General features: G+C 38.4%; 1 protein-coding gene across 2 annotated transcripts in view; it reads left to right on the top strand.

Annotated features, from left to right (window-relative positions):
* LAMA4 (laminin subunit alpha 4) overlaps window positions 1-8,067 on the top strand; it is a 97,200-nt gene extending 89,133 nt beyond the window's left edge. For both annotated transcript variants that reach the window (XM_082047304.1, XM_082047305.1), the window contains 6 exons: window positions 245-400; window positions 1,254-1,413; window positions 2,424-2,554; window positions 4,975-5,068; window positions 6,027-6,146; window positions 7,599-8,067. In XM_082047304.1, coding sequence (XP_081903430.1) covers window positions 245-400; window positions 1,254-1,413; window positions 2,424-2,554; window positions 4,975-5,068; window positions 6,027-6,146; window positions 7,599-7,744 — 807 coding nt within the window. In that variant the 3' untranslated portion in view covers window positions 7,745-8,067. The remainder of the gene's footprint in view (window positions 1-244; window positions 401-1,253; window positions 1,414-2,423; window positions 2,555-4,974; window positions 5,069-6,026; window positions 6,147-7,598) is intronic.
* The last annotated feature ends 4,021 nt before the right edge of the window (window positions 8,068-12,088 follow it).

Below are 12,088 nucleotides of genomic sequence, written 5' to 3' on the forward strand. Positions count from 1 at the left end.
GTGACATCTTGATTACTTCTGCTTTGTACTCCAAAATGTAAGAAATACAGCAGTTTTACTAGCTAGCCTTTACAAAAATGTGAAAAAAGAGGATTGTCCGGCAAATAATATTGACTGTTAATAAAAGAGATTTGTAGAATATGACTTCAAGGCTTTTCTTCTCCAACTTATCTTCTTCCATTGCACAGGAGTGTTTCCTCCACAGATGAGAGTAATCTTCCGAATTTTTTTCTTCCTTTTCTAGGTGATATTTATTAGAGGCAAAAATATTGGTCGTTTGATAATTGATGGTCTTCGAGTACTGGAAGAACCTTTCAGCAGTAATGCTAATACCTGGCAAGTCACAGAACCACTCTATATTGGGGGTGTAGCTCCAGGAAAAGCTGTAAAAAATATCCAGGTAAAGCAGACACCCATTACAACATTCCATACCACTACGTACAGCTAATGCAAAATCTAACTGTAGGCATGAGTTCAGGCAGAAGCATATTATGATCTGAATCCACAGTATGCTGAGGAGCACACCACTGTGTTCAAGTGGATGGCAAAGCTCCAACAGGGCTGGGCTGGTGGTCACTGGTCGAGACTTCCATAGGCTTGCAGCAGCAACTGGAAGGCGTTAAACATAATCTGTCTCTGTCTCTGAGGAACAAAGAAATCCCAGTGAGATCCAAGCTTAGATGAGACAGGTAAAGTTAGGTGAGATCAGTTTTGCCTTTAGCCCTGAGATATAGATGGCTTTGGGAGAGATCTTAGTGTTGTCTTAGTGTTTCTGTTTTAAGACAGTAGCTAGAAGTCAGGATTCTGTGCTACATCTTGGATAGTGAAGCATATGGAAAAGTGTTAAAGCAAAAGTGAACATAACCAAGTGTCCTTCAAGGTAATCTTATTGCTACGTGCATAACAAGATAGATTCACTGCTCAGAAATTTCTAAGTAGATGCCTGTCCTTTCTTGAGGGTATGGTGTATGTATAACAGTGCCTTGCTCTAGCTGTGCTTTGTTTCTTATGGTTCAGTAAGGTTTGTTTGAGAAACAGCACAAGCTGGAGTTACCTTGAAGTCATCAGAGAGATATGAGAGGCTACAAGTGTTTGTCCTGCTTCTCTTCTCTGGAAACTTTTCCAATTCAAAACTGGTGCACCAGACAATCACAGCTTCACAGCTCATAAATAAGTACAAATAAGGACCAAAGAGTTTATTTCCTTCCACAAGCAGTTTATCTACTAATCATGCTTTTTTTCCCCCCCCTCAGATTAACTCAGTCTACAGTTTTAGTGGTTGTCTCAGCAATTTACAGCTCAATGGAAGATCAATTACTTCAGCTTCACAGACATTTAGTGTAACACCTTGCTTTGAAGGCCCATCAGAAGCAGGAACATACTTTTCATCAGAAGGAGGATATGTCGTCCTTGGTAATGCAATACTAAACAAATGTATCCCATAACAAGACTGTGGTATTCACTGTGCTTCAGAATGGCATATTTCACTAAAGGGTGTGGTAATTTCTGAAGCTGTGAGTTGTAAGGATTATTAGATACAGATCATCATTGTGGTAAGCAGCTGATGTTCATAGGTCACAATGACATTGAAACTTAACAAGTTGTTATATAAATACATCTGTATGTATTGTAATTAATTAGAATAATTTCACAAAGGAATGGATTATAATGTGGTAAAAATTATTGCAGACATGCAGAAGTCAAGACCAAGACTTGGCTAAGACCAAGTATGCTAGCAGTCATCCCTTAGTTTTTTAATTAATAAAACAACATGTAATTCAAAAATCATTGGGAAAGGCTTTCTGCATGTCTTGGTACTGAACAATATGACAGAACACATCTTTTCTGTCATTTAAGCCTGCTGTGTTTCAGGAAATGTTTTATGAGGAGTTTTTGGTCACACAGGCTCTGATCTGAACAGGAGAGGAAACTGCACAACCCTATTCATTGGAAACACCAAGAAGAATTGATGTTTCTAATTTGCTCCCTGGCCTGCCACCAAATTGAAAAAAAGAGGTTTCTTCTACTGAATCATCAAAGCTCAAGTAAACTCCCACTCACTGTAAAAACTGCTGAATGTCTAGTAAATTGCACAATAAGAAACTGCCAAAAAATACAATTTACTTTCTGCCACCCATTTAGTTGCTAAGAAATATTTTTAAACAAAATAATTTTTTTAAATAAAGAGAAAAATAAACAAACCTTTATTAGTACTTCAAGCAAACATAAGCAAAACAAAAGCCGAAATGGGTCATTGATGGCACACCATGCCATCTCTTCAAGTATGTGTGTACTGGCAAAGGTTCCAATAGTTTTAAAGACAGAACAAATAAGTTCCACCCTGGAGCTTTGAATCTTTGAAGAGATGTCTAATTTCATCACTAACTCAGTACAAAAAGAATGTTCTTCTTCTTCTCTCACAGATGAATCCTTCAGTTTAGGCCTGAAATTTGAAGTTGTTTTTGAAATACGTCCCCGAAGCAGCTCAGGAATTCTACTGCATGGTCACAGTGTGAATGGAGAGTACCTGAACATGCACATGAGAAATGGACAGGTATAATGAAGGTCACATTTCCTCCGCTGCTTTGACTGATTCCTGCCCTACCTGCTTGGGCTCTGCTATTTTTCACTATTTGCCATTAGTTGATTCTTATTCCTCTCTTAAATACATTAATTGTGTAGGTTAAGCAACCCAGATATTTCTTTTAAAATACAAAACACACCACCTAACACAAAATCAGATCACTTTAATGATACCAACTATAAATATGTAATGAGCAGCTAAAAAGAAGCAAGAGCACTGACTCTTTGGTGCTGCTCTTTCATCCGCTCATTAAAAATGTATAACAGCTACAAGTAAGGTAACTGTTGATGAATTTTTATTTCATGTTTGTTAAAAGAGAAGTCAGAGTTCTGCTTAGTCTCTTCTTTTTTAACATACAGGTGTCTGGTGGGGAGAATGAGGGAAAGGGGAAGTTCTGATTGTTGATCTTCATTTCTAGAGCCTCTGGATTTTTCTAATGCTGTCAGTTGAAAGAGAGAGGTTTGAAATGAACTTACCAGATAGCTCTTGCTGTTGCTATTTTTTTATTATGAATATGTTCATCGCTAAAATCTGGGTCCCTTCATGCCACACATGGCATGCATACAGAAATAAGCTACAGTTTAAGCAGACAAAACAAGCAACAGTTTAGAGCAGAAGGAAAATAAATCATTTTTGCAGAAAATAAGCTCAGGGAATAGTCAAGAGACTAAGCAGTGTGGATGTTCTTTAACCACTGCAATGCACTACCCAGTATCTGTCAACCAAAGTGGAAAAATATTCAAGTGAGGTTGGCTGTACCTCACTTAGAAACGCAACTCCTGAGGAAACATGCTGTCACCTTTCTTATAAGAACAGAGACACAGTGATTTATCCTATCCTAAAGCAAGTGTCTAATATAGGTGACTATATGAGCTGTCAGTCAGAGAATCTGCTTTTCTATATTGACTGTAGACAGGACAACAGGTGCTTCACTTAGGCACCTAACTTTTGACAGCTGATTAGGTAAGATAAAGCCCATTGTCACAGCTGTAGCTAGTTCTTGATGAATTAACACAGAACTTAGAACACACTGCAGCAGTATCATGCCGCACTTAAAGGTTGCACCTGTATGTAACTGGTCTAGCAGAGCACCGCTTATGTAAAGATCTGATAGAAAGTTAGCATGTCTGTAAACTTGTCTGGTTTTCCAGCTGTATCAGTTGGTCTGACAAAAGATATTGCCTCGCTTATTGCTTCAAACCTCACTTATCATATAACAAATATGCAATTCATAAACAAAATTCACCCTGGAAAAGTCGCTCTTCCCTGCCTGCCCCTGCAGTAGGTATGCCATTTAGCTTCTTAGCAAGCACCTCTGTTTTTTAACATCAACTCTCTGCTCTTTTTTGAATGCATACCAAGGACCTGTTTTGTGAGAACATTTCTGCTGCACAAATAAGAACAATCAGCACCTATAATTTATTTTTTAAATGTATGCATCTCTATCAGTACAGCTTGTCTGGGTGATTTATTAAGGAGCCACTTTCTCTTGTGATACTGCATTTGCTTTTGTAGCTCCTATATATTTTCTCCAAGGGTGGATGAAAGAGAACATAAGGATCATTTCATTTATGTTTGCTGGAGTCCTTGTGGTCAAAAGTTTAAAAATTTTTTAGTTGCAACTACATGGAAACTGAGATTCTCTAAAATTAAAGTTGTTTCCTTGCAATATTTTCGGTCAACAAGGTGTCAGATTATCAGGGGCAACTTTGACATTTGAAAAGCCTGAGTGACCAGACTGGTTTTTGGAGTTCTCCACCATCACCAACTGGGAATCTTGTGCTCTGCAACAGGGACACAAGGCTGCTCTGCCACTGCTCTAGCATTCTCAAACAGAAAAATATTAATCCATGTAACTAAAGAAGAGATGCAAAATTCAGAATTAGGTTCACTTTCTAGCTCTGTCAGAAATTTGCTGGTAAGCTTGAACAAGTAACTTAAAATTAATTCTTAAATTCCTTATCTATTCCTTTCTCACATCTTGTCTGTTTATTCATACTTGGGTTTTTCACTACTGTTTTCTTTAATAAGTGGCTAGCAAGACGCCAAAAACTCATCTGATGCCTTGAAACACTAATTTACCACACAAGAAATAACAGGATAGCAGTACTAGAAAATTTGAGTAAAATTAGCTGTTACTTTTAATCTCTTTTTGAACAATTCCCTGAGTTCAAATCAGAAATGCTGCAGAATTATTGAATCTTTTAAAAGTCCAAACAACTAAATCTGTGAATTAGGAAGGTGTTTTATTTTAAAGAATTTAATGAAATAATGTTTTCCTTTCACTGACATACTAGTCATGTTTTAAGTGGGAAATACAACATTGTTCAACCTGAAGGAAAAAAGAGAACAGGAGGGGTTTACAGTGATGACTACATTATTTTCCTCAGGTTACTGTGAAACTGAATAATGGAATCAGGGATTTTTCAACTTCAGTGACACTGAAACAGAGTCTCTGCGATGGCAGGTGGCACCGAATTGCAGGTTGGTAAAACATGATTGTCCTCTAAGTGAGGTGACACAGGCCAGCTCTCCCTCCCCAGATATCCATCTCCATGGGCTAGTGCACTGGGAAGGGGGTCATGTTTTCAGTTCTTCCTTTTCATCTGTCAAGATGAAAGTTTGTGTGAAAAAGACAGTTGTATCCCTCCCTCAGACACAGGACCTGTAGAGCTTCATAGGAAGAACAAGCAAAGATGGAAGCTCCTTGTTCAAAGAACACAAGAATTGCTGGCAACCTTTCCTGAGTTGTATACCAGATGATATTCTCCTTTTTCCAACCAGAGGTTAAATAAGTTGGAAGAATGTAGTAGGCACAAGTATATGTTGCCCTTAAATGTCAAATAAGAGGACAGATCTGGGAGGCCACACAGGGAGATGTCTATAGTCAGGATTTTGCCCCTGTGCCAGACAGCCATCCTTTTTTCCTGGGTTTGAAAGTCAAAAAGAATTTCTTAATGTCAGGCACTTTGAAGTTCCTTACCTTCCTGTCTAGATGCTTGCTTGGGGTATCTCCCAGTGCACATTCAGAAGAGACTTGAGTGTGCACCCTTTCCCTATGCATTCTGGTTTCCTTTTGAAGGAAACCCAGGGACACACACAGGGAGGAAACCTCACTGTGTTCTAGTAAATCCCCTATTAGCAATGATTTGGCAAAGTTTTTCTAAGCCACATGCCATTGTGTGCTCATACCCTACAGCATAGACCCTGCTGCCAACAATCAAGAGCCCCACTCAGCAGCACCCTTGCTCCTACACTGTATCTTTCATTGGCCCTGCTCTGTGCCAGAATCTACCCAAGTACTGCCACTGGTATTGATGGCTCACACCCAAGCTAGCAAACACTAAATCAAACTACTCAGATCAGATAAGCCCTGTCTGTCGTAGAAAACTCATGTGCTACTTCTTACAGTCTTCTTGATCACTGTTCCTTCTCCTTTCAGTCATTAGAGATGCTAATGTGGTGCAGCTGGATGTAGACTCTGAAGTCAACCATGTGGTAGGGCCACTAAATCCAAGGGCAATTGACCACAGGGAGCCAGTGTTTATTGGAGGTGTACCAGGTAAGTTTTTGGCAGCTTTGTGGTATGTTGTTCTCAAATTTCAATACGGCTTCCAGAGAAATCATAGACTTGGATTTAATTTATAAAAACAACAAAATATATCTCATGTGAACAATGTGTAAAATCCCAAGGCTTGAGAGCTGATCAGAAATGTCCTGCCTCGAGTTCTAAAAGAAAAAAGTGCTGCTTCATTGAAATTAAAACATTCACAGTTGCTGGAGGGTCAAGTATAGACTCAGTAGAGAAGTCAGCTAGCTAGGAAACAAATAGCTTTTTTCCACTTTCCAGTATGGCCTTACTGTTTTTTCAAGAAGTGATTGATTTGTTTATTTATGGGATTGGAAACCCATTGTTACTGGAGTCCTAAGGTTTAGTTGCTAGTAAGCTTCCTTCTTCTTCTTCAAGCAATAGCATCTTGGAACACAAGACAAAACATGAAGATTCTTTTTCTTACTAGTGATTTCTATTGCACAGATGTCTGCTAATGTGAATTTGTGACTCACAGACCATCTGTGTAGTGTGGGCCAAGATTACTACATTTACTTCCCTTATTCAACAGACAGAGCTACTCTGTTGGGCTTCATATACAAACTGTAATCAACACTACGTGATTCAATTTTTAAGTTATCTCCTATACATTTCTCATTGGAAACATGCAGCATTATTTCTCTGTGCCTGGCATGTCAATCATGAACAGATCCAACTACAAAATTTAGTATATTGCTTATCTTGGATTAGTGGCTTGAGTGCAAGTTGTTCTCATCCACACCACACTAGCAGGAGGAAAAATGAGCCTAAAAGGAATAATAAAATCTATGTGCAGATGCCTGTTCATTCTTTAAATCCAAACTGGAATTTTACTAGGTCAGAACTTTTCCCAGAGAGGTAATATAAAGTGCTGATTGCAAATGCTGTTCTGCTTCATAATAGAGCCTTCTATTTCTACATTAATTATAGAATACTAAAGCAATGCCATACATTGGCTCAATAATGCTGTTAACACTCTGGCACAGTAAAATCTTATAATGAACTTCACAACAACAAAGAAGATATAATGCTAACTAATACAATGTAAATACAGTAAATTAAATGCAAATTAACAAATCAGACACAGATGACAATACATGTAATGTTAAAAGAAACTACTAACATGCACCCTGGGATTCAGCTAGTCTGTTACTTAAAAGAAAATGTAGTTGTCAAAAAATGCAAGATCGGACTTCTATTGACTAGTTAGTATCAACAGTTTTACATAAGTATAGGTAACTCCCCCATACCTATTCTCATGGCCTCTAGGGCACTGGCAGTAGTCCAGACATTCTAAAAGACCCACAGAAGATTCAGCAGAGCTGCAGTTAGCAGCAAATTGAAAAGATTCTGCCACCAAACCGGCTATTTGGGTCATCATGAGCTCTAATATTTTTTTCTTTTTTTTAAATCTGCTTATTCCAGAGTCTCTGCTAACATCCAGCCTGACTACACGCAACTCCTTCATTGGCTGCATTCGGAACTTCATGATTGATGAAAAACCAGTGAGTTTTAGTAAAGCAGCTTTGGTTAGTGGTGCTGTAAGCATCAACACGTGTCCAGCAGCCTGATAGTGCACTGCCTCCATCCTGTAAAGTTCCTCAGACCACAGAAAGAAAAACAGAACAAAAGAAACCACATTCATCAGGAGAAGAAGAATGAAAATACCAAGGATCAATCTACAGAAAGCAGTATGTTTAGGGGTCACTTGTAATTTCTGCGTGCAAACAAAAATCACTGAAGAATAAAGGGCTGTTGCTTCTGCACTTCTCTTACTATACCACAAGAGTGAGCTTTACCACTTCTTATAGTGTATGTGTGGCCAGTCTGTTACATGAAAATGTGAGATTATAAAAGACATGAAAACTATATTAAACATGTTACTTTCGAGATAGATCCTCTACATCATTTCATTCCATACCTTAGGTCACACTTTGTTTCACAGGAAAAGATCTGCTAATGCACATTAAAGAATAAAGCTAGACAATAGACTTACATCACAAATAAGTGTATTCAAATATATATATATATATTTTTTTTTAATTTTTCATTCAACTCATTTATAGATTCCTCAATTAAAATGGGGGGCAGAGAGCATACCAGTTATGTAAGCTTCCAAACAATGAAAAACTAAAATTTTTATTCCACTTCTAGACTTCATGGATATATTCTAGCACAACGTGAAGATAGGATGTACATATTTTAAGACAGACACTTAATATAATTGATCATTTACCTAAACTAGGTAATTTTAGAGCAATGCTTGCCTTACATAGGAAGGAAGGGAAAAGAGAAAATTCAAAATTTCAGATTTTTTCTCTGAATTTTTAAATGCACTTATACACAAACACAGCACTGAATCCACAATCTGATTATAATCTCATTTGCAATAATATAACACAAGCAAGCACAAAGCATAGAAAAGACAATCATAGTCACAGGTTCAGGCAAAATCCCTTATCAGATCAAATCATCACTTCCTTGTGAGACTGCTGCAGGACTTCAGTTTACAGCAGTAATTCTCAAACTAGGAACATGTTCCTGTGGAATATATTCCAGAAGATACGGTACTGCGGAAGAACTGGAGGTGAAATAGGAAGATGTAAACAGAAGGAAAAGGGCTGCAAATCTGAGCTACGTTAAAACCATAGAAGGTAGATGTAAATTAATTCTAGGTTTTTGCTCACAGTGGGCTTGAGCATCAGACAGAAGTCACTTGCAAAACTTAGTCTCTTCAGTGATAACCTACAAGGCATCCAAGACATTTAGCTTCCTTTTCGTTAAAGAATAAACTGCCATTGACAGAAAGTTTTACGATTGCTGGAAAAATTATTGTTGGAATCAATATGCAACAACCTCCAGACTAAAAATAAATAGGAGCTCATCTGGAAAACACACAAGTGACAACTGGAATCCAAAGATCTTGAATCTATGGACAGCTGGAGCAATCACCAGAATAAGATCCATGTGTCAGCACTAATCAGTAGCTTCCCTACTACACTCTCAATAGGAAGTTTTGACAGATTGAAGTCATCTTGGCTCATTCTGGGTAAAGTATTGCAAGCTGTAGACAGACAGGTACAGGGACTTTCTGGCAGCTGGGACCATATCGCTGCCTCTCAACTTCTCTCTGGAGTTCAGTGTTGGGTGGTGAGTGGACGAGAGAAGATAGCGTGGCTCCAGCAGTCACTGCTTACCCTTCCACCAGCCTTGTCAGCTCTGCTCATGCTTTCAGCCCCCTGCCTGTTTTAACTGCCTTCTCCTGGACATGTCTTCCATTCTGTTCCCTGCAACTCTTGGGCAATACACTCCCAAGACTGATTCCCTTCCCAATAGCAGAGGGAAGCCCCCTACTTCTCGGAGTGGTATATAGCCCACTCTTTTCATAACTCCCTAGCCCACTGTTCATAGTTGAGAAGCAATCAGTATGAGCACCTATCGCTCTGCAGTCTCCCCAAACCAAGCACATCATAGGTCCCCAAACCCAGTTACCTGCAAACACTGTCTTTGTCTCAGATACTAAAACCAGTACACCTGCGCAGCTCCTTCCTGCTCCCAGCTACTACCCAGACTCTGAACAGAAAACATTTAGGACTTTTAGTTTGGGAACTTTTTATTATTGGGGTTGATGAGTGAGCTGGGTTCCCAGTGGGTGGGTACCAGAGGCCATGGTGTCAGCACTGTGCAGTTGGGAGCAGGGATAAAAAGGAAGAATGAAGTCTCTCTCCTTCCAGTGGCAGTGAGTTGTTAGATTGGCTCAATCAATCTCATGAGACCATAACCTGAGCTAAGCTTCTTCAGGCCCTGGTCTCCAGGACCCTATTTCTGGAGAGGAAAGAAGAGCAGATTCTCTGCTTAGATAGGTTCATTATAAAGATTACTGAAATTCCTTTCCAGGTTGTCTGCAGCTGCTAAGCAGAGATAGCCAGGAATAGCATATGCTTGTGCCCTCTAAGAGCATCACAGTTTAGCAAATTCTGGTATTAAGTGGAGCACTGTATTTTAACTAGTACACACATATTCAGAACATTTTTCCATCTTACACCTACTTCAAACTAAAGTATATTTTCTCATAGCCACATCCAAGCTCTGTGAATAAATAATATTTTTCTTAGATATATTAGCTGCAATGAGATTTGGGTTTATTCAGTGGATTTACATTTAAGAATGACTTTTCTGATTAACCAGTCCTTTGCATACTTTTTTATATGGAAAACTAAAAACACAGTAAAATAGTATGTGAATAAAAAACACATGAAAATACATAAACTGCTACCATTCAATTTACTTCTCTTTACTATATCACCGGCTAACCAAATGCAAGATATCTTCCTCAATTTCCCTTTCTAGGCCTCAGAGATGTAGATTTTCCCTCTGCAGAACAGGGTTTCCAAAGAAAAATATTATAAATCATAGGATACTTGATGACTTGAGAGAGAGGAGAATAATGCAAATTTCCCTGCCCCAAACATCCACATGGACCTTGAAATTACCATTACATATGCACCAAAGAAAGTCTGTATGTGATGCGTTACATTACACACACCTCTGCATTTATTTCAAAGCTTCTGGTGCTTAAGAGAAGGCAATTGCCTAAGCAGAAATCTTCCTAGAATTCAATTTGTCTTCTGTATCTATCTTAAAACTTACAGCTCCAAAGTACAAAACTCTTCATCTACAAAGATTTGGGAAAAAAACTCCAGGTTCTGAGGTACATTGTCAGATTGTCCATTTGCATTTTCAATATTAATATAACTACCTCAATTCTGCAGAAAGCTGACAAAAAATGAGTGCTGACCCTAAGGAGATTATACATTTTCTCTGCCACCTTCAAAGTTTTGGTAAGTACCGTTAGAGCCATTATCTAATTCAGGGCTACAGCTATGCTGTTATTATATCACAGAATACTCTGAAACCTGACATTTGCATGGCTATGTAAGAAAGAAACCAATTTCAAGTTTAAATACTCAACAGATTGCTTCAAAATAGAGATTTTAATTAGAATTTCTGGCCCTTCTATCTCTAAATTCTGAAAATCTGTAGAGATCTCCCATAGTTAAAGGTTCTTACCAACCTTTCCTTCCCCTCAAGGTTCAAGATTATGGACAACAGCCTGAATGAAAAATGAAAGATGTAGCATTACAGGTCTGACAGTAATTCCTCAAGAGTCAGCCATTCTAAGGAAAAAAATAAATCGTATGTGAATTAAGCCATGATATAAATCAAAGACTAACATTAGTTCAAATTCCAGCGTATTCTTCCTATAGCAGCATGTGGCCTAAATAGTCAAACGGCTGTCATTAAAAAGATGCTGAAAGCATAACACATGCATTTAAGTTGGCTCTTGTTGTGGTTGGGATTTAAGAGTTATTCACAGATTCACAGTGGTCCATGTCAACTCATTTCCTTTCAACAACATACTAAGTTATTCCTACAATTCAATTATTCAATTAGTGTTCCAAAGCTGTGGAATTCTTTCACTGTATAGCATCAACATCAAGTTACTGAGAAAATAAGGGTAAGAAACACATACTAGTGTAAGACTGATTAAATGATTAACATAGGCAAAAAGTCTCTGAGGGGACCCGACTAGATTCATGCATTTACGTTATGGCAGATGAAGTACAGTTTCATCTACAAATGAAACATAAAGTCAGTGTGTGATTATTTCTTTCATAGTTGAGCTGCCTGTTTCACTAAAGCTCTGAGCACATTCATCAAGCCAAACCGGTTATTACGCTTCCACTTCCTGCCCTTGGACCTCCTTTGGAAGCTAAAAAACATTCCCACATGAATATGAATCACAGTTGCATCTCTGATTCACAGTGTTTCCCAGCTCAGTGAGAATAATCACTTTACATTTGCCATCACTGAACTCTTAATGGCACATTGGAAGCCAAAGCACAGGATTTCTT

Source organism: Streptopelia decaocto (genome assembly GCF_964273445.1).
Source record: "Streptopelia decaocto genome assembly, chromosome: 3".
NCBI classification, from domain to species: Eukaryota; Metazoa; Chordata; class Aves; order Columbiformes; family Columbidae; genus Streptopelia; species Streptopelia decaocto.